The sequence below is a fragment of the Pezoporus occidentalis genome, unplaced genomic scaffold (genome assembly GCF_034315485.1).
Source record: "Pezoporus occidentalis ecotype Australia unplaced genomic scaffold, CSIRO_AGI_Poc_V1 ctg87, whole genome shotgun sequence".
NCBI lineage: Eukaryota > Metazoa > Chordata > Aves > Psittaciformes > Psittacidae > Pezoporus > Pezoporus occidentalis.
Window position 1 is genome coordinate 166,138 of NW_026916231.1, and position 23,953 is coordinate 190,090.

General features: G+C 38.0%; 1 protein-coding gene across 3 annotated transcripts in view; it reads right to left on the reverse strand.

Annotated features, from left to right (window-relative positions):
* Positions 1-23,953, reverse strand: part of CPQ (carboxypeptidase Q) — a 156,601-nt gene that overhangs the window by 23,412 nt on the left and 109,236 nt on the right. For 2 of the 3 annotated variants that reach the window (XM_062604605.1, XM_062604606.1), the window contains exons 6-7: positions 17,377-17,468; positions 8,905-9,106 (exon numbers count right to left, since the gene is read on the reverse strand). In XM_062604605.1, coding sequence (XP_062460589.1) covers positions 8,905-9,106; positions 17,377-17,468 — 294 coding nt within the window. Of the gene's footprint in view, positions 1-8,840; positions 9,107-17,376; positions 17,469-23,953 lie in introns of all 3 variants that reach the window. The other variant, XR_009961942.1, reaches the window with a different exon arrangement.

Here is a 23,953-nt window from a genome sequence, read left to right on the forward strand (position 1 = left end):
AGATGATCAGTTTGTGCTCATCATTCTTTATCATTCCAATTGCAGTTACATCAGCTCTGCTTTGCTGTAATTTTAAACTTGATTCCAAACCACTAATGGAAACTCTGTATAGTAAAGGATGTACCAAGTACTGAAGAATGCTAGTAGAAACACTCATCATATGACTTCATATAGGGAACTACTTGGAGAGCTGCTTAATCCATTTAAACTGTGTTCCTCCCATCAAGAGCAGCTTATGCACGGTCTTCCTGGAAAGCTACTGAACAGTTTACTTTTCATTCATTTTTTAATACTGAAGCCATTACAGTTTGTTTTCCAGGAATGAAATCCATGAATTCACAGATATTTCTGCTGTTGCTCCTAACAGCCATTCTGGATCATTACCATTTTGGTGAGCATTTTCGCACTATGTCTTATTTTTTACACAGTCAAATTCCAAAAAGGTAAAATATGAAAATGAAACTGGAAAGAATCATATTTAACTTTCACACTTTTCCATTGGCAAACACCTCCAACTTCCTTAGAGAACTCCATTATTTGCATGAGCGTCAGTGAAGTCGGGCAATTCTAGGAACTAACTTATACTTCCAAACTTTATATTTAACATGTTAACACTGAGCTCTGTGTGTTGATGTAGGACATTTGGGTTGGGTTTTTTTGGGATCAACAAATGGCAAATGCTTCCATATGAAAACAAATATCCCCACCCACAGAAACAGAATTCAGCTTTCCTACACAGCAAACAATAGAGAATGAATATGCCTCTCAGAGGCACAGCCAGAATAAAAACAACCACACCCCAAATCCAAATGGGATTCTGAGTTAGATATTTTCAGTGTTTCTTTCCTAAGACAGTGCATATTCTCCTACAAAGGTGAGCAGCAGGAACAAATTTACTGTCGATCTTTGAAATGTTTAGGAGTTTTGTGTCCTTACAGAGGGAACAGATTTAATAACATCATTGTCTTTTGCACCAATCTGCCTCATGACTTTTTTTTAAGAGTAAGCATCTAGAAATGGGAAAAACTTTCCAGATACTCACAGAGGGAACAGTAACAAAATGTCTTCAAGAGAAAGAAGTTCACTAGCCAAAAAGTGCAAGAACCATTAGAATTTATTTGAGACACCTTCATTTAAGTTTTCATTACTAGATTAATGAGCTTATTTAGTGTTTGCACAGTGTTGAATGCATTGGAACAATATTACTCCTACGATTCTAAAAGCCAATTAGAATGTTAGTGTTTCAAACTGATTTATTGCAATTTTCATACACGATCATTTTAAAGCTGCCTTTCCTCAGCTTTTATGAGATTAATTTAAATTCTCTGTAATATCAGCTGCTTAACCCATGTGCTCTAATTCTTATCTTCTGATCATCAAGAAAACTTTGTCAAAACTGCTTCACAGGTACTGAAGAGAACAACTAAAAATAAAATAAAAAAGTTCAATATGTTCAGCAGTGTATGACAGAGTTTTGCAAATATTTCTGTTTTCACAGTTCAAATTTCCTCTAGGATCAGCAAGTTAACAATGCTTCTACTTTTAAAATTGCAATTAGGATTATCTAAACATTATACAAATCAAAGACAAGAGCTTTTGATATTCAAAAAGCTAGTCTGTTTGAACTGGATTAGGCTTAAATGGGGAACCAGGTATTTCATTATGGAAAATGCTTATAAGATTTACTGGTAGATTCACAGATTTTTTAAGGCCAGCAAGACCCACTGTCATATAAGCACACCTTCTGAATAACACATGCAAAGAACCTCTCATTGTATCTACTGCATTAAGCCCGTACCTCTTGCTTGAATCACCCTTTACTTTTTGAAAGACATCCAAGTCTCATTTTACACATTCAAAATGATGGAGAATTCACCAAGTCTGCAAGGTGCTTCTGTAGCTCACTGACCTTATTGGAAGAAGGTGTTTTCTTTCTTCCACTTAGAATTTGGTTAAACTTAGATAGAATGAATTTCTAATGTACTATTTTTTTTAAACAAGGGAGAAATGTGTTGTAATTAGACAAAACACTTCCCAGTTTAATACGTATGCTGTAGTTGAGACATCGCTTAACATAGTTTTGCATAAACAGAGAGAAATTTAATTTCTCTGGCTTTTCGCTGTAAGGTATGATTTCTAGGCTTTCGAGTCTTCCTTCAGTTCTTTTCTAATTATCGTCTCATTAAAATGTCGCTAATATTGAGTGAATTTAAATCAGTACTATCTGCTAGCAATTCACCCTTGATTGTGTCAGCTTTTGACTTCCTAGTATTTCTATCAGTCTCTTATAAATTACTTTTAAAATATATTACTGAACAGTGGGAGCTCATAGATAAGGTAGACTTCAGCAAGTTCATTCAGAAGTAGTCTTGGATTTTGTCAAAATAAGTGTGAATTAATAGTTTTCAAGTATTTGCTACAATCATGAACTATTTTGCCCCAAAGATGACAAATTGTTTTTTGACTTGACAGGACTTTCTTGCATTAGAAATGTGCATACTCTAATGAGAAGTATATTACAGAATCCACCTTTAAACTATTAGTAAAATTTTATTGCAGGCAGTGTGCCTAATCACCCAACTCGATCCCTCTCTCCAACAGTAATACCCTAGCTCAATTACTTGCATGGTTTGTGTCTAGTCTATATAAAACAAAAAAAACATTGCAATTCTGCAAGGTTTTCTAATAGTTAACAGAAATCCTTTCTGTTAATCATTAGAAGTAGCCTAATATTCCAATATCACAAAACAAGACTCTAGCACAAGCAGAACAAAGGTGGAAAGAACTCTATGGTCAAATCAAACAGCACAACTAATAGGAAAACATACCATAATTTACAGACTAGTTCTTTCATTAAATGATTATTCTCAAAGACCTTATTAACTGTATTAAAAGCAGAAAAGGTCATATGAAAGGCTAATATAACTGAGATAACTATGAGCTTTTTAAGGTATCCACCTTCATAAAAAGTTGCAGCATATTAAATTTATTTAATTACTCTAGAGTAATTTCTAATTTCAAACGTCTATTTTTATGGAACAATGATAAATTAGAGCATAGATGAATTATTTTACAGATTAATACACACAGTTCTAGCTGCAATCAAGATTTTATATGGTTCTAATAGTTTAGCACTTATAGTAGGCTTTTTAAGTGCCAAGCAATTATAATTGTTCTCTTAGCATATTGGATTAATTTAATACCTCCCAAGTTGCAGAAAATTTGACTTCTGCAGTGGAACACACTTATTCACCATATTTCCTTTCACAATAATAAAATAAGATATTTAAAAGGAAAGGAATGACTTCAAAAAAGTAATAGAATATTGCTAAGTATTGTACCACAGTGCTGGTATATCTCAGACTTATTGAGATGAAGTCTCAGGCAGGACATAGGTGCACATCATAAGCCCCTTGCTTCTTGTCGTGGTTTAAACCCAGTCAGACAGCTTGTTCACTCACTTCCCCCCCTTCTTGCCCTCCCCCTACTCCCGGAGGGACAGAGAGGAGAGTCAAAAAGAATGCAACTCCCACGGGTTGAGATAAGAACAGTTTAGTAACTAAGGTATAACACAAATCACTACTGCTAACACCAATAATAATAATGATAAAGGAAATAACAAAGAGAATACAACACCTGGCCGCCAGCCGACCAATAACTCGACCAAGCTCCGACCGATACCTCCTCCAACCCTGCAGTCTCCCAGCCCTTCCGGCTAACTCCCAGTTACATCCTGGGCATGACGTGCTGTGGTATGGAATACCTCTTTGGTCAGTTTGGGTCAGGTGTCCTGTCTCTGCTTCCTCCTGGCTCCCCTCCTCCCTGGCAGAGCAAGAGGCTCACAAAGTCCTTGGCCAAACCAAAACATCATTGTTATCAGCTCTGTTCCCAGGCCGAAAGTCAAAACACTGCACTGCACCAGCTACCAAGAAGGAGAAAAATGACTGCTACTGCTGAACCCACGACACTTCTCATTTCCACAAAAAAAAAAAAAAATCACGTCCATAGTGGCTGCTGTTGTCTCTGTGTTTCAACACGTCCAGAGAAGTGGGAACTTGACAAGTACAAAAAATGTAGCACCTGTGGAGGTACATTTATCTAAGTACTTATAATGCTGTGCATAAAACTAGTTCTGTGAGTAGCATTCATGTTCAGTATTTTGCTCCATGAGGAGCATTTCACTTCTGTTAGTCACTTGGTCAAATAACTGGAGCTTTCCATGTGATACCCTACACTAAACAATGCAGATCACAAATCACACAAGCACTATGTATTAAAGTGAGGAAGTTAAGCTTAATGTCTGTTTTTAAGGAAACCCTTTTCTCTTTCCCTCATCTTCTAGGAAGTCTTTGTTAAGCATAATCCATTATGTGTGAACAATCAAGCCAAAGCCTTTTTTTTCAGCATTGGCCTGTCAATTCCTAGATTATGTGAATCTGATTTTTTCCTCTTTATTCTTTACAGTTTTTATTCTTTTGGCAATGAAAATAAGCCTAGAAACTGGATCCAAAGAGTCTGCCCAAGTCTGAGGACAGGTACGCTGAGGGGCAATGTTTCATCTATCGCAGTGGAGTCTCACTTCCAGTGATACAGGCAAGTGTGAACAGAGGTTATCCACTTACAATTTTGGAAATAGTTTACCCAATTCTTCATGCCCAGCTGGCAAACTTAAGCCAGGGAGCTTCCCCATAACTCCACTTTCTCAAACTTCCCCTCGCTGACACCAAGCAGAGGAGCAGACTTGGCTCAAACATGCTGGCAGGCTCCCACTGGAGTTTGGTGCTACAAGGGATGATTGGGACAGAGGGACAAGGGGGCAGCATGCTCTGGAAAAGGGGTGGAAGTGAAACCTCCTATGTAAGGAGAAAACAAAAAGTGAAACCTCCTATGTAAGGAGAAAGCAAATCATGCATGTTAAAGTCTGGTGTCTAAGGCCGAAATACATCTTATTTTAGATGAAGGTAATAAAGCACTATGAAAACACAAAAATGAGAGAAAGGATACATAGCAGTATTTGCCACCTCTGAGCAAATGACTAATTGATTGGGTTAGCAATGAATTTTTTGATTTCTGAAGAAACGTTAAAGTTTGATGAATTACTGGTTTATTAGTTTCTGGAAGAATAATTCCTCCTCTTTTGTAATGTAACAGAAAAGCAAGACAGTCACTGTGGAGACAGAGACATGACCAACCATCGAGGTTCAGAGTGACATTATAAAAAGGAGTTTCACCTTTAGGTCACTGGTTGAATTTTAAATAGAGGAGTTGCCACGTGCCTTTTGCCATGTTGTTTGATGTCCTGGGTCAGCTCGATCTCAAATACAGCTCAGTTCCTAATAAACAAGTGTTCCCATCATAAGCACTGCAATAACAGATAACCTCTCTGATGAGCCTGGCAGAAAGGAGCATCCTTAAACCAGCTTTCTTGGAAATACTGTCTCACAACAACCTTCACTCTGCAAAAACAGGAGAGGGCCCACTTTCCTTTCCCCTAACACCTGGAGCCAAACTAATGCTCACTGAATACCACAGCACAAATGTCATCACACCATTCACCCTTCTCAGTTTCTGGGAAGGATGATTCAGCCCCTGTGCTTTTACATTCATTCTAATGCGTTCATTTACATTTTACATTCTAAACCACATTCAAAGCATCCTCATGAACATCAGATACCTTGCTTTTTCAACAAAAATACCTGAGTGCTTGTGTAGCAGGGCTTTTTTAATGTTTTTTTTAACCTTTTTAGAGACTGAAGAAGCTTGTTGTGAAAAAGAATGCAAAGAAACCTAATAAACTCAACAAACCTGTCTCAGTACTTACACTTGCAAATTCTGACCAAACTTGAGTAGGATTTGTTGCTGGAAAGGACCAGCTTTATGTGCCACAGTTTAGATGTATGACTAACTAAAAACAAATATATAATTGAAGACTTAAAAAGAAAGATGAGGAAGACAATTGCATAATTAATAAATAGGATCATTGATCACCTCAAACTGCAAAACCACAGTGTAAAATATGGCACCACAAAACCGTTATTTCATTTGATTTATGCTTCATGAAAAAGCAAAACAAATGTTATACAGGTATTTTCAGTAGCTGAAAACTGGTTATCGCTAGAAAAACACAGCTACAGACATTCCTCATTGCTGGCCTAAACTGTTCTCAAAATAATCCAATGTAAAGGCCACTGACTGAAATATTTCTAATACTCTGCAATCACAAAGCATTAAACTGCTGTGTTTGGTACACCACCTTGCTTGGGCTCCAGAGGTATTAGCTAAGCTTCAGCTTTTGGTTTGCAAAACTCCCTGAACTCTCCTGGCCTCTCTCATCCTAAAATCTCAAAATAGACACCGCTGTTTTCCTGCAAATATGTTTAAGTAACATTACAAATAACATTTCATTGCACGCCAATTAAAAATAAACAGCAGAGAGTAAGGAGCCAGAGTCATTTTGCCTGTCTCAGGAGCAGCTATGAACAGCTCTGAAAAACAAACTTGCCCTTTGTGGATCTTCAGACCAAAAGGAGCAGGAGAAGCAGAATTTTAATAGCATCTAAAAAGGTGAATCACAGAATCTATTTAACACCGAAAAGAAGAAATAATCTAAAGAAACTATGTTGGAAGCCTGCCTTGTTTTTCCAGTAGTTCATCACGTTTTTCTCTCACTGTTGCAGAAACAAAGCCATCAAGTGTATTTTCAAGAAAATATTTAAATAAAACTGATAAAATGTCAACACTTGACTACTTGTTTAAATTGGACAAAATTATAAAAGCTGTTACAGTGTGTTCAGTTTGTTCCTATGTTATTACATACCATAAGGGCTCATTCGAGCAGTGAGAATACTGCAGACAAGGCGTGAAGATTACAAGATGTCTTAGACTTCTCCCTCCTACAGTATGAAATACAATCTAAAGCAACCAAAATTCTTTTAGTGGAGCTAAAAGCTTCCCACCATCACTCAACAGGCAAAAAAAGAATCACTGTTCCTTTATGCTGCAAGAACACTTTGTAACTTGCTTAATGGGAAGTTAAATGAACCAAAGCTTCAGTCAGCAAAAAAAATGACCATCAGTTTAGGTGCCAAATTTTTGTATTTAAAAACTGAGATCTTGGGTCTGGTATATTTATATTTTCCCAAGGTTAAACTTATAGCAGTATGATATTTTTCATAGTTTTTGCTTTCTGAGGAGTATGGATTACTACCTGAGAGAGCTCCTGTTTCTGCCCTGCTCCTACTGAGTGCACTTTGCACATGTAGCTCAGGTCACTAATAGAGACTACCATAGCAAGCTTAGCTGTTTGTGCTCTATGTGCACCTCAGCAGATGAAAAGTGGTATACAAAAGCTCAATACATACTCGCATCACAACAACACTTACATTATCAACTGAAAACCAGGTATCTGAATGTAAATTTTTTCTCCCTTCTTCCATAATCTGTCACACTCGGATGGGAAGCACAACAGAAGTCCCAAAGGACCATCTGTAGTGCTCCCAACACCTTACCTAGGAAATAATCCTAATACACTTGTATTTTCTAAGCACAAACTGAGTGGTGAGTTGGCATATTCCAGCTACACAGACATGCTGGTTGAAGCTCTGGACCAGACATCTTGGCACAAGCACTTCCGGGCCCGGACGACAAGGAGGCTACAGCCTCTCAGCAGTGCTTCCAGTCTCAGCTCAACTCAGCATACGGTGCTAACACTCACGTAAGATGCACCCACAGAGCCTAGGAACTTGAGCAGACACCAATGTCACAGTGGTATGACACTGCATTGAAAAGCTTCCACCTCACTTGGAAAGCAGCACGCCAGATAAAGATTCAACCCTAGCTGTTAAACAATACCCCATTCATTCATATTTCTTGCACAGCACAGATACCTAGCTTTGAAAATTAGACATCCACATATTTATAGAAGCAGTCAACTTTATGGTATCTTTGTACACCCCATGTGAGTGAGAAGCAAAGGGTTCTGACCATAAATGAGCAGCATATATTCCATAACCCAGTGGGTCTTACACAAGACCAGGTAAAACACACAGCAATTAATAAAATACTAGGAGACTCTAAACATATAGTAACTACTAGTAAAACTAGCATTAGAAATGCACCAGTGTAATTCAGTCATAAAAAAAAAAAGAACCCTGAAATTTTAAAACTTATCATAATTTTTTAATACCAGTGTTATGAAACTTTTCTTTTTACTGTTACTCAGCTGTGGAAACCACAATGGAAATTCACTAACATTTCACCCAGGCTGGCCTGTAATTGAGACTCTTGTGCTCTGCAAGCTCCCATGCTAGTGTGGGGTCGGTCTCCTGCACAGGAGGGGCTGCCAGCGGTGGATCTCTCACAGCTTGCAAGCCTTTTTGCCAACAAGCTGCTCCTCACTGGGAGACAGATACAATCCTCCAAACAAACCCCTAGATCACTTCAGACGTTGCAGAATTTTACCCCTTTAGCACACCTTAATGCACCATGACCTTTTAAATGTCACATCTCAAAAAACATTTCTCCTTCAGCATATAAATCAAGGGGGAAAAGCCCTGTATTTCAAAGTCAAAATAATAATAATAAAATAATTATTTGTTCTTCATTGGAGAATTCCCCTCTGCCTTAGTTTACTATTTATAAACCACCAGTCTGGGATTAATTATTATAAATCCTTAAAGCTGAAAAGAAGATTTTAGGCATGTTATGCTACATATAATCTATATACCATTATTAAACTGCAGCTCAAACTCACTTTATGTCCTATTTCTGTTGGTCATCTTTTAACATTTCTGTATTTTACCTACAGCAAATTTTACTCCTCAAGAGAAAGCATTTCTTACTGTTTTCAAAACACCAGACCACCTATCGCATGTGCCACTGCATGGGAGGCGCGGTGTCACTCACCGGGCACCCCGTCTCTCATCCAGTAATCAATGTCTGTTCCATCTGCGTTGTCGTAAACATCTGTAACATTGATGGGCTGCAGCAGAGTCATGATCTCTTTCATGATCTCCCGAGCTTTAGCACTGCCAGTAAAACCCAGTCCAGATGGCTGGAAGGTGCCCTCATCAGACTCCATGACGATATCAAAGTTGGAGATATTTTCCTAAACATGCAAGGAAAGAAGACATTGGTTTGTGACTTCTATTTGAACTGGCACCATATGCTAGATTCTAGATGTCTGTGTGAGTATACCATAACAAATTTGTCTAACAAGCAGAGAAATGCTTCCTGTGATCCTGTGTATATAAGTGTAAATTAAGGGACATAATTTTTCTGTGTGAAAAAGCTGAAACAGTTCCAATTCAGTTCTGAGCCACTGCTATTCTGTTGGAGCCACAAGGCCTACTGCCCGCAGATACTTGAAGATTTCTGAAGTATCACCTAGAAAGGTAAGGCATTACCACCATATTTCATTTTTGACTTGTAGCTCTTGCTTCCTTCTTAGACCTGAAACTCAGAAATTCTGTTGCAGGATGGAAGGTACGCAGTCTGGTGGGCTTTAAAATCAGATGCATTCAAAGCTTGCTTAGACTGTGAAAGACATCCCATTTAAAAACAAACAGACAAACAAACAGCTGCCGCCTCTTTGGAAACATTATTTTCAATATCCCATGGAGTCAGCTCTGTTGGAGGACTGAAATGCCAAGGTTCCTTCTGATCTGAAGGAATAACGTGTGTTTTAAAGGAAGTTTGTGCTTTCAACATAAGTCCCTACAGGAAATGTAAAATGTTAAGATTCTGTGTACAAACAGCATAATAACATTTGCTTTCAGTGTGTACTTAGAAGATTCTTTTTTGCTAAAAGAAGAAAAATTATCATTTAGGGTCATTTACTTGCTTCCCATGTACTCAGAAGTCCAGTCACAAAGCTTTAATTGGCATATAATATTTAGGGACTTTACCTGAAGGAAGTTCTCACTCTTTTTGAGAGGAACATAACATTTATATTTTTTTGCACAATAGAACAGCTTATGGCCAGGTCGGGCAGAAAAAAGCTACACTTCAGACTATCTCAAATGTGACTAAGCAAACTTACTGCAGGTATTACTCCTATGCCCAGATCTCATTCCAGAATTTTATGGCTGTCATGGGTTATCACATGAAAATCATTACAAGACACATGTGATAGCAGTGAGTATCAGATCGATGTCATCAACAGCTTACATAAAGCTGAGATACAGTAAAGAATTCTTTCACGTTTTTCTGAATATAAAATCAAACATGAACTTCAGGTAGCCATGAACATGATATTCACATGAGTTCTCAGAAGTTCTGTGTAGAATTTGCCAAAAACTTTGTTTTACACTCTACTTTCCCAAAACTTTCATCTTGCAAGCGAACCAAGTTCCAACATAGCAGAGGTATTCACTTCAAACCTGGAAATATATCCAGAAGTTAAAAAATCTAATGCAAAATCTTTGCATATGATGAAGTAACTGTAAATATTTTATAATATAAAATAACCAATCTACCTATTCACCCACCCAGCTACCAGAAATCAAGGTGGAAACAACACTGTTGCCAAATTAGCAATTACTATTTTTATAAAATGAAAAAAATCTTCAGTTTGTAAACGATGCAATGTAAAGAATTAGGATACATGTCATGTCTAGGCCTTTCATCAAATGCAGTATTAGAGGTTGTGAGCCTCAACCTGATACTGTGATTCACAGATCCTCTGAACATCGTGGGAGAGAAGCAGGCTAAGAAAAGCACACTGCTTGGTAAGAGGGACCCATAATGCTCCAATGTCAGAGGTAAACCAGAAAGAATATCTCAAAATGTTAATCTTTACATCACAAGCCCAGGGAGCAAGACTTACAGAAGACAATACACATTTTGGTGTTCTGGTGAATTGCCAATGAAAGCTAACTTAATTATAGTGAGCCCTACATGAATACCAGGATAGAAATCATTTGGAAATGGCCTCTTTGTCTGAGTCTTTGAAGCAGGATTTCTGGTTATTTTTAGAGACGCTGCAGTGAGTAGGAGCGATAAGGCAAGTGGAAGGGGCTATTTAGGGTAGCAAGGTGAAAAGAGTGTGAATAGGAGCAGCACAGAGAAGAAATCTCACTTACCGCTCCAAAGAACAGAATTCCCAAGTTCCAAAACTTCTTAAACTGCTAGTGTAGGAGCATTACTTCAGCTGTGTTTTCTCATGTAAATATTTGCATGTGTTTTTAATATGAAACTGAGAAAACAAACCACCCACAATACATTACACCATCTTCTTGCTCTGTTAGAAAGCTGTTCAGTTCTCAGAACATGCAAGAGTGGCACGAAAACAGGACGCCCTTGGGAGAGAAACTAGACTCATTGAGGGACAAAAAAGAAATTGGACATGACTACTTGAAGTACCATGTGTCCTTGAGAAAGCTTTTTCCCTGTTTCATCATCTAGATAATGGGATGAATTATAAGCCTCTTCACTATCAAGTTAGAAAGTTGCATTAAAATAAAAGGGGGGTTAGGTGGGTTTCACCATACCCATTTTTGTATATATTGGTGTTTCTACCTGCACAGAAAGAAATGCACGCTGGAAAATATGCTATAGGGAAGATGCTCTTTTGTCCTTTGCCACTTAGCAAAGTGGGGTGAGACCATTCATTGCTCCCTTGAGTAACTCAAGGGAACAGCAAAACAAACCAGTAAGATTTTATAAAAACAACTGCAGGCTCAGCTGTTCCCTCGTAGTTAATGTACCATTTAAAGAAGCCTTTTAAACTCAGTATGCAATTCTTTTTTTGAAAAGTAATCACATTTGCTGCATCTTGATACTGTGCCACTTCTCTTAGCACATACCAGAAAATTAAAACTTGTTGCTGTAACCTGCTGCCTAATTCTCTGAACATCAAAATAGACTTTTATCCTTTATCATCCTTCATTACAGAAGATATCACCTCTCTTTATCTTAGTGTTTAGCTCTTTGACTGCATTTTTAAATGAAACTTTACAATATATATTGCAAGGGAAAATTGGTTTTCAATAGCTTGCTAATTTCATTGAATACACAAATAGGCATAATCCTTGCCAATACTTCTCCTATTTTTATTTTTTTTATATTAATTCCTTGTATGTCTGTTTTCTCTATAAATAATCTATTTTTATCATGGTTAAGCAAAACTAAAAATATAAGTGCTTCTCATCTTAAGGCAAAAACTTGAAAACATGAAATTCTAATCAAATCTTTTCAATTAAGAAATCAAACCCTTCTCATACTGCTACTTCTATTCATAAGAAACACATCCCATCCTGTGTAAGTAGGTACTGGCAATCCCAAGCAGATATATCCTGCAGGTAGCTACTTATTCAGTCAAAATCCCAATCATTAATTCTTAGAAAATGTTGAACTAGACTCCAGCATCTCATGATTAATCTACTGAGTCACTGACAGCAATTCCTCTTACCCAGCTAAAGCAGTGAGATACCTGAGAGCATAAGGGAGGAAACAGCTGTCCTAAAAACCTTTAGTAATTGGGACTGTTTAAAATGGGATGTTATTACTTGTCCAATAGCTCATTTACTGCTTTTCTTTTTCATTCCACTGGGAAGAATCACCACTTTACAGGGAAAATACTAAAGTCTATAATTGCAAAGCACTGTCCTTGACTAGCAGTTAATTTGTTCCAGTGATAACGGACATCAGTTAATCCAAGAGCACTTTTTCAGCTTTCTGTTATTGATTTACACTTAACTTTAAGAAATACCAACACTTGTACTCTTGTATTCCAGTATTTGAGTCAGAGCAGTTAGTTATAGCATGGCTATAGTGTTGCAGAACTTGTGGTGAATGACAGTCATCCCACTTGCAGTACCAAAAGTGTGTTTAAATCAACACCCAGTTTTGTTGGGCTGGCAACTAAGACTACAGGAAAGACAAGAGAAAACACAGGAAACACATAAGAGCATGTGACTGCTGGAAAAGGAAAAACCAAAATAAATAATATCCTCTAAGTATTTAATACTAAATAAACAGGGTGCAGTGTAATTTTGAGTTGCTGTTTAGGATCAAGATTACTTAATGAAGAAAACCAGCATAAATGGAAACTAGAGAAAAAACATCAAAACAGCTGTTAGGAAGCAGAGATGTGCCAGCATCAAGGCATAATAACCACCAGCCACAAGTGTGATCATCCCACTCACACTCTTTTTGAATGAAGACAGGGAAAATCAGGAACACCGTAAGTTACAATTCTTTTTTTTAAATTACCCCAGCATTATATGGGAGAAAGCTGCTGTGAAGCTGAAGTTTAACAGATTTTTTTACAGATGACAAGGTATGAATAAGGCTCCTACTTTGGTTAAAAGACGAAATATTCTGCCACATTTTGTGGGAAAGCAGTTTGTAAAAAAGTCCACAGATTTTATGGCTTTCTTAGAGAAAGTAACTTATTAGTAAATCACAGCAGAAACCTCATGTGAGCATCAACAAGGAGTTTTTAAATTAGCAACAATGAGACACCAGCATTTCAGAAGCCCTGTTTTCATGCAGACCCAGTTTAGGCAAAATATGAAATCTTCTGGGTAATAAAAACAAAAATGAAACCATAGCAAATGCTAGTGACTGATATTTTTCATAAAGATAAATCTTTACTAAAAAGTTAAAACAGTGTATGGCATTTGCACCAGAAATGTAGGTAAGTACCCTAATCATCATTAAGGCAGGAATAAAAGCATGCAGAAATATTTAAAGAATGCTTTCTCTGATGCAAATTTGAACTATATTACATTAATGCCTCCAATGATCTCAACAGAGTTACTAAAGTAAATCTGAATGTGACCTGGGATCTCTTAAGTCTTCTAATTACAAAATATATTCGGTTTTCCAGGAGATTGTATGCAATACTTCTATTCCAAAATAAATATTATCAGCCATTCATAGTCCTATAATTCAGCTGGATAACCTTGTCTTCACGGTATACAGATCTTTCACTGAAACTAGTCCAAGGAACAGAAAGGAGGCCAGACACATACACTTCTTTCTCCCCTCACAAAGACAGCATAAGAGTAAATACACAAAAAACTTAAATACCCTACTGGACAGCTCTCAGGTACTGTTGTTAAAGGTTGTAAGAGAATCTGTACTGAATAGCCACAGTATGTCCCCTGGAATTACTAAACCGTATTCCTCCTGCTTCTTCCATTCAACTTGGAAAGGAAAGCAGCAGTTGCAATGTTTCACATATTCACATATTCATTTCACATGTTTCACATATTCAAAGCTATTTACAAAGCTATTGTCTTAAGAGTCCTACTTACCAACTGGGTCACACAACACTAAGGACTGGGCAAAGACATGAGGTGTAGTGTCAAACCCCAAGATCTGGAGCCCGATTTATGCTTAGATCTTTTAATTTCATTACCTTTTATCAATGTAAGGAATCTTTACTGTAAAGAAAAAATGAAGCCCTTTTTCAGTCTAGGATTAAATGTAATTATTGGCTAAAAGCTAAAAGCAGTGAGCACTTCAGAGGATATCTCCTTTGGGAGTACATGTGCTGGTCATTCCTCCAGGATGTTTTCACCACAAACTGAGCAGGCGCTCTGTAACTGGTGAAAGGCAGTTACCCCGAGGCACTGAAACTGCTGGACAATACTTGGCTTTCAACTCTTGGACATGTCTTAGGAAGATCGTACAAAGAAAACAATATATGAGGACCATGAGATGCTCTCCTGAAAAATATTTGATAACATGAAAGCCTGGTTGTGTGAGTAATCTACCTGTCTGAGTTTATTCTGACTCCAGTCAGTCAAATACACCATTCCTAAGAACCTACTTACTGGATGCTATCAGAATCAGGAGACAGCACTAGACTGAGCTTTTGGTGAAGCCAATATGGCAGCTCTTACATTCTCAGATGAGCTCTGAACATCCAATATACACCATTGCTAGTTTTAATAATCAGAAACTATAATACTGGGCTGTACAGAAATACATGGGTCACATAAATAACACTATGATGCAGGGATATGAGTTAATTATTTGCACTACAGTAAAACCACTACGCTTCTGTTATCTCAGTTATTTCTGCAGTAACATATCTACTTTCTAGCAGTGGCAACCTACACTGAAGGATGAGGAAGAAAGACCTGAAATAAAATTGAAAGAAATAATAAATATACAAAAGTAAGAGTATTTGTACTTGTCCAGTACTATATTGTCTTCATTTCTTCTCCCTTGCACATTTCCACTGGTATGACAAGTAATTTAAAATCTCAAGGAAATCCATGTCTGTCTGTGCTGAATTACTGCATTCATATTTCTACTTGTTTGTAGCAAACTAATGTCATAATAAGACCAGCTATGTAGATGAGTCATACAGGGCATCTTTCATTTAACAAGACATCTTTAAATACCATTCTTATTTACCTTGTACTCATTACCATCAGCAAGCAATGTTTGTGCCATACTACCCTAATTGCCAGAAATTTGCAGAAGTAAATCATTAAAAGGTTAAGTTATTTTTCATGCTAAATATAATGTACAGTGTTAATCTGCTTTATTTTGTTATTATGAGTAATGTGATGTCCTATAGTCATATCAATTTATAATTATGCCCGACCACATGGCAGGGGGGCAAACAAGAGCAACAAACAACAGACGGATGTCATTTCTGCTTAAATTCTCCGTGTAAATTATAAACTCTTGTTAAGTTAGACTGGGTTTTCTTCACAGAGCACAAAATCGAGATGGAATCTCATCAACAGAGCAAAAATTGAGACACACCTTTATCTCAAATTTTTAAAGGTAACCAAATACCTTGCAAACAACACCCAGCCTGGTTTATATTTCCCTATTTAATCCTTAAGCCTGCTTTTTGATATTACTTCTGAATATAAATTCTAGAGACAATAGCAAAATGCAGGCATTTTGGCAAAAGATGAGATGTGCATGAGACAATTCCATGTGTTGCTGACACCACCACCGTAGGATGGTGCTTACTGTCCAACACGGAAATCTAAAGGGTGGTGATACATTTCTCATGAACAGTGTGCACTAGGCACAGAGCATCCCTCCAGCTTCTCCAAACTGCACTTCTGTTTATCAGAACCGTATCTTCCCTGTGCTACATATTCCAGAACATTCAATTCTAGCTTAACCCTGCTGAACACCAGAATACCACTGGTAAATCCAGAGTCCTTAATACATGCTAAACTGTAGCCTGTTACCTCTCAGAAAATGAGAAACCAAGCTCTCTTCCAATTGAGATAGCTGAGCTATTCCTATAATTTGGTGATACAAGGAGGAACTACATTATATATGGGTAGTTAAATACACTTCTTCATAATGGTAAACAAGTTAGTGGGAAATAATTGACTGTTCATCATTTAGCAAGAAAACCATAACCACTGTAAGGCTATCTCTGACAACTCTATTGCAGATGCAAATTGACTGAGTTTAATTCATCACAATAAATTAGATTCAAAGTGAAATTTCCATTTATTTGTTCTGGTAGGTTGCTTACCATTAAAAACATACTCTTAGGAATTGCTTGTAAGTCTGCTTTCATACAGTAGGAAGTACAGCAGGTGACTTCCTAAACACATCTGCATTCATCTTGTCTCTGCCTTGGAAATATTAGCTGTCACTGAGAGTGCAAATCAGGGAAAACAATAAAAGCTAACTACTTTATCTTAGTCATACAGGTACAGCATAACTTTTCTGGGGGAAAAAATAAAAATCCACACATATTCCAATGATTTATCTCCAAACTGGTTTTATGCAACTGCCCCTTATGTCATGGTGTACTTTGAAAAGGCGGTTGTTGGCAGGAGAAATAGATGAGACAATACGCAACATTTTTATCCTGATAACCAGTCACAGAGTTCACGTGTTCTTTGCATTACCTGAAATCAGCCATTTAAAATGTTCCAGATCCCATAAAACTAATAAATGGCAAAGAGTTCTTTATATTACACATTATTAAGATAAGATAACAAAGATTTTTCTTTGTATTATCTTTTGTTTTAAAACATAAAATATTAACAGGGAAATGCAATGAAGCAGAAATATATAATGCAAACAAAATTTATTTATATTGCCGACAGATGTGGACCATTTGCCATTCATTCTCAGGAAGTTAGCTACGTTTGACAGCTGTGGCAGATATCATCATGAAATATCTGTTTCAGAACTGTTTCATGACAGAGTATCTTGGGTCAAGCAGAACATGTATATGTGTGGCCACATCACTTTTTGTTAAATGTAAAATGAAATTTACATTTATAATTAAAACCAGAAAATACACTTTCAGGCAGAACTGGAATCAGTACTTTAGGTTAGAAAGCTGAACTTTTAAACAAAAATAATACAGAATTCACAAGACTAGGGAGAAAAGTGCTGCCAAGTAAATAAACTGAAGACATGATTTACCTTGTGCAACTGATAATATTGTTCAGCACCTATTCCTCCTTGCTCTTCTCCCGTCCATAGCACCAAGCGGAGAGTCCTTTTGGGGTGAAGTCCTACAACATATTTTGAAATACAGTTTTAGTAGTAAATATCCATACATTTGAGCATTTTTTGCACTGGTCTCCACCATACCATGAATGAAAAGCCTGGGTTTTCATTCAGTCATCTCTACCTTCACTAAACACAACCTACTTCAAACAGTGGGGTTTGGTTTTAAGAATACTTTTTGCTTATTTTGGGGGGAAGGACTGGGGTGTAGCCAGCAAGAAGGCACTAGGAAAAGTGGGCTGTTGTGGTGCTGCTACAGGTAGGACCAGAAGAGGGACAGTAGTACATGAGAAGCACACTTTGGAGACATACTGTAGGTGTTTGAAAACCATAACGTAACTTGATAATTTCTGAGACAGATGCTGCTCTCATTGTGGTGGTGGTCCGTAGCAAGTAATGCGTGTCTGCTTTTAGCAGATCCAAATCAAATTTTCATGTGAATTACCATTGCTTTGCATGGTTAATTTATTACAATTAATTGAAAATGAGCTGGTTTTTATGGGAAATGTTTACCCATTTCAAGAACTGTATGGCTCTGCAATATTATTTTGCTTTTTATCAGAGAAATGAAAAGCAAAAATCTAGAATTTGGAATCTGAAATACAATCAGTTGCTGAATGTATTCCTGGCTTTTTAAAACAGGGCAAAAACAAAGCCATTTTCCATTTTATTATGGTAGCTCAATAAGAAAGATAAGTTCTCAGATAAATTTTGAAACCATCTGTGCCATGACAGAACTGAACAGATAGAAGTTGTTGCCCTTTATTTATTTGGTTGATTCTATTCATAACCAAATACATTTGAGACATCAAATCTGAGAGCATGGAAGAGCAAACAGATCAAGAATAAATAGTGTTCTCTGTTCAGCATGATGCTAATTATATTTGAGCAAAAATAAAGCCCACAAAACTATTAAAAAACCCCAAACCAAAAACCCCAACAACAGTAAGGAGACTATCAAAAATGATAAAGCATAAATCACCACATACACTTCTGCTCTGAGGAGAAATATTATCAGTATCACTGTAAAAGCTTATTTTATTTCCTAGCTGAACTGGATGAAGTTTACAAATAGACCTGACCTTCACTGTTTTTTTTTAGTCTCGACACAATAAAAATCAACTGAAGATTTCTTTCTTGAAACTACACATTAGCAATCCTTATAGCTGAAGGCAGTGTATAAAAGGAACGCTCAAAATGTGAAGAAAACACTTTGGATTTTTCAATATTTCATAATGAAAATGGATCAGAGCAATCCCAGGTACAGCTGCAGGTTGGGCAGAGAAGAGATTCAGAGCAGCCCTGAGGAGAAGGACTTGGGGGTGTTGGTTGATGAGAAAATGAACATGGGCCGGCTTCAGTGTGCACTTGCAGCCCAGAAAGCCAACCGTATCCTGGGCTGCATCAAAAGGAGCGTGACCAGCAGGTCGAAGGAGGTGATCCTGCCCCTCTACTCTGCTCTCGTGAGACCTCACCTGGGGTATTGTGTGCAGTTCTGGTGTCCTCAACATAAAAAGGACATGGAACTGTTGGAACAAGTCCAGAGAAGGGCCACGAGGATGATGAGGGGACTGGAGCACCTCCTGTATGAAGACAGGCTGAGAAAGTTGGGGCTGTTCAGCCTGGAGAAGAGAAGGCTGTGTGGAGACCTCATAGCAGCCTTCCAGTATCTGAAGGGGGCCTATAGGGGTGCTGAGGAGGGACTCTTCATTAGGGACTGTAGTGATAGGACAAGGGGTAATGGGTTAAAACCTAAACAGAGGAAGTTTAGATTGGATATAAGGAAGGAATTCTTTACTGTGAGGGTGGTGAGGCACTGGAATGGGTTGCCCAGTGAAGCTGTGAATGCTCCATCCCTAGTGGTGTTCAAAGCCATGTTGGACAGAGCCTTGGGTGACATGGTTTAGTGTGAGGTGTCCCTGCCCATGGCAGGGGCATTGGAACTAGATGATCTTAAGGTCCTTTCCAACCCTAACTGTTCTATGATTCTATGATTCTATGAAGGGAGTGCAAACAAGGGGTTTAAAGCTGTGTTTCCTAAATGTTGATCTGTTAAGATAATCAAATAGTGATTAGATTGAAGTTAGAAAGATTTTAGAGTCAAAATAACCACAAACATGTAGCAGCCTGGTTAGAAGTGGTGGCTCTAAAGAAGACAAGATACTGCATGCAAAGCATAGAGGGGCTGCTCCTGTAGCATGGTTCCAATGGCACTGCAGTTTAAGCGGAAAATAGAGGTGTGTGTGTTGTATCACAAAATACAAAGCAGTGAAGCCCAGTGTCCAGCCCACAGCACCGAGGCTGGAGATGCCTGAGAAAGGGAGCACCATCTCCTGCCTCCTCCCAGGCAAAAGTCAAGATGAATTACTCTGCCTCTGGTACCCTAAGGGGAAATTAAGTCTGTGACCAAGGACATCCTTTTTGTAAACCCATCTCCTGCTCCATCCTCTACAGGAGCTTGAGAAGGTCTCAGCTCCTTGAGAAAAAGTTTGAGATTCTTATGGCCCCCTCCTAACCTGTCACTGCATCTGTCAATTAAAGCTGCAGAAACAAAAAAGCCCTGTTAAGCTTCCATCTTTCTAGTCCCAGAGATGGCGTATCAGCTCTTCCAACATCACCTGTTTCTGTTAGCACATTCACTTCTGTGTTCTACTGAAATTAAATGGGCAAGTTAATAAATAAATAAATAAATAAATAGACTTTTGGGGCAGCTATTTTAAATACAAAACAAAGTCTACAGAGGAAAACTTAATTTCCTCATTATCTTATCAACCTATTATTAAAAGCACAGCTATTGTGACCAAAGAACATCAAACAAATCCAATATTCACAAGTAAAATTGCTAAGAATATTCTCAATGCACATTTTTATTAAAAAATATGAAGTACTATACTTGTTACCATATATATATTTATATTTTTAAATGAAGTTTAACTGTTTGGCTTGCTTTGTAGAAACTACTGGCTCCCAAGCAAGGTATCATCTCCACTAAACAAAAAGTCTTTCATACCAAAGCCAAGCTATGTGTTGAAAAGGCACGATAAAATAGCACTTGGACTAGAAAACTATGTTCCACAATGGGTGCCCTGTGCAGAGGGGTAGGTAGCAAATTTTAAAAGGAGGGAAAACTGTTTCACAAATAAAATAGTGCCTCTGCCCTTCTTATCTATATAAATTACATATTATGTAGTCTTAAAAAACAAGCAAAACCAACAATAAAGAACATAAAACAAAACAAAAAAAAAAAAAAGAAGATATCAAAAGAAAAAAAAAACGTAAAGTTATAACAGCATTCATTGATGCCTCAGTGCATGGATTCTGCCATGTCTCCCCGGTGTCACTGGGATCTGAGGCTGTGTAACTCAAATGAAATCAAATGAAAGTTCCTGGCCTCAGCACCTGCTCAAAAGCACTGAAATCCCAGTTTCCATCCTACTGCTGCATTTCAATAAAAAGAATAGCAGGGGTTTACAGGAGGATAACATTGACAAGGTGATAGCTGGTACTCAAATAAATTGTTCTTTCTAAGCTTACATAACTAAAACCAAAACCAAAACAACTATAGATCCTCATCCAGCTACAGACTGATTTACAAATCTCCAGTGGTTTAGAAAAATGAAGTAGCTTTTTTTTTTTTCACCTCTACCTTACCCTTAACCAGGAAATATTATTCATGGTTCACCACAGAAGTGCATTGTGCTGATCAAGCTCTACATTCTTATGGTTTATCCAAAGCATAAAAAATACTTTAGGGCACCTGGTCTTCTAAGTCAAAGAATGAAATAAAAACATTGATATGGTAGATGTATGACTAAGGAAAATGAGTACAGCAGGATCCTTGCTACATTATACTTCCTCTGTGCTGGAGTGGTTGCTAGCCACCTTGCCGTCCTCAAGTACCACAAACATTTCTGTCATATTAAGATGAAGCTCTTATTGACTTTTATGTTTCTTTTAGATCCTTATAGAGTACTCACACTTGCAGGTATCAGCAGCTAGCCAGGATTAGCCAAAATACCAAATGCTTGAGAAAAAAAGTGACTAAGTGGTATTAACTAATCAGTTTGACTTCAGCCTCAACTACAATGAAGTAATTTGCCAAAAATTTTTCATAACTTACATAAAAGATAACTGTCAGCAAGTGTCATGGAGATGTTATATATTTACATACACACATTTTATGTTCATTTTAAAATTAACACGGATATTTACTAAACATGACAGCGTTTACCAAATCCACACATGTTCTTACACAAGTGGATGATCTCCTTGTGATAAGATACTTCCCAGGATGCAGTATAAGACCTGAGTTTTATGTCCTATATACCTTGGTCATGCTTGATAGAACTGAAACATTCCCACACAGTGAAACTGAAATCTATGGTTGGTACAAGCATGAATTATGCTCATCTGTCACATGTAATGTGAAAAAATAAACTTGCTTCAACCTCAAGATAGCACATGCGCCTGGAGGGACAACTTGAATCATGTCTTTTCTTAAATCAAAACAGAGATCAGTAGTGTACATACTAAATTTCCTTCAGTAAATATTTTATCACTTTATAAACATAAATATTGACTGATGCGGTGTGTTTTCTAAGAAGACAGCATATAGATGGCTAATCAGACTCCATCAAGAGAAGCCATTGTGTTGTTGTAAGAATGATCATCTCTTGAAAATATAAAAGCCATTCCACCTTCATGAAAAAAGGCTTTGTCCCTTGCAAGCCAAGACACTGGGATCACCCACAAGCAAACAGACAAAATCGAAGGCTATTCAAGTTATAAGCTTCAAAAAATAAGGCAAACCACGCCTCAAAAAAAAACCCATCTTTAAGAGTATTACTTAAGCCCTGATTATGATATATTTTTAATTCTCTAGTGAAGCTGAAATTAAATATGGGAAAGATTTTTGCTTGGGAAACTATCTTTGTTTTCTTCTTAAAATGGTCTAATGCAATGCAATCTCCTTGATTTTTCTCTGTTAATAGGGGTTTGTTTGCAGCATTAAGGATGAAGTGCTCCACAGAATAGCACTGCGAAGTGAGTAAACCTTTGAGTCTGAAGGTCTGGAGTAAAGAGAAATGAGGTCTTCTGGAGAAGAGACATGGCATCACAGAAAGAAGAGAGAAAACAGGCAGGTCAGGGACTGAAAAGTGTCAAATGAAAGTGCAGGCAGAAGCCAAGCTGGACACTGCAGCTTAATCTTGCCTGAGGCTGACAGCATGCCCAGAGCCACGTTTTGCAGGATAACAGGACACAACTCTACCATGGCTGCAGAGCAGGAGCAGCTTTTTAGAAAGGCCCCTGCAAAGAGGGTGCAGGGAGACAGCAAGGCCTGAGGTCAGCCAGGCTAGGGAATGACTGGGCCCTGCAGGGCTCCAGTGGTGGGCCAGCAGCACTGATGGTAGTATAGCAACACTGAGATTAATCCAAGACATTTCTTAACTTGTTTTGAGGAGGCTAATGAGTTTACAATGGAATAGGATGGGTAGTTTTAAAGAAGAGTGGAGGTGGGAAATGCAAGAGGTTTTAGGTAGAACTATTTTAAGAAAGCGATGGAATATCCAAGAGGAAATGTCAAGGAAGGAGCTGGGTATGCAAGACTGGAAGGGAAAGCTGTGAAAGATTTGCAAGTCTAGCAACTAAAAATAACATGGATTAATCTTTTGACTGGGAAGATGGGGAGGGAAGAGGCAAGCCAAGCCCAAAGCCCAGTGTGATGGGCTGAAATTGAGCCAGGCAGCAACACTGCCAGAGAGAGGGTTTCCATGGGGGCAACCTCCTTGCTACACAGCAGCTCAGGCAGGGAGCGTTCAGACAAGAAGTGCTGGCAAACACACTCCTCTGCACATGTTCCCTTGAACAAAGAACTGCTTGGTGTAGTGCCATGAAGTCAACCCAAATAATGTATCCTAAAAAAATAAAAGGAAACATGCTACTTGCCTGTGTAAAATAGCAAAACATCGAGCAGAGGACTCCTCTACCCCCTGCCCTGCTCTGATCCTGTTGCCATGTTCTCCAACTCCCACAAAAGTAAGAGGACACTGTCCACCTTTAAAACACACTTTATTCGTTTCTAGGGACACCCGCTTCCTTAAAGGAATACCTTAAAGGTGTTTGGAGAACTCATCACATTGTGGACCAGAAAAGGTAATGCAAGGCCTCTCTCCCACAGTCTCTGGGATTATAAACATCAGCCATCATCATGGTTTGATCTTACTTAGTGCTGGCTTTGCTGCCCTGCTTTTTGGATCAAAAAACCCCAAATCTGTTAGACTGTCCTCAGGGCAGATGAGTCAGAAAGTGCACCAGCCATGCTTGACTCTCCATATTGAAAATCTATGCCGTAAAAAAACCCTGACAATAAGAACAAGATGCCCCTGACTTTATCTGTGAAGGATTTCAGCCTTTCATCGTGTCAGCCATTGTACAGATAGGAAAAAAAATCACAACAGACTCTGTGCCCAGGTTTTTAAGATTTTACAGA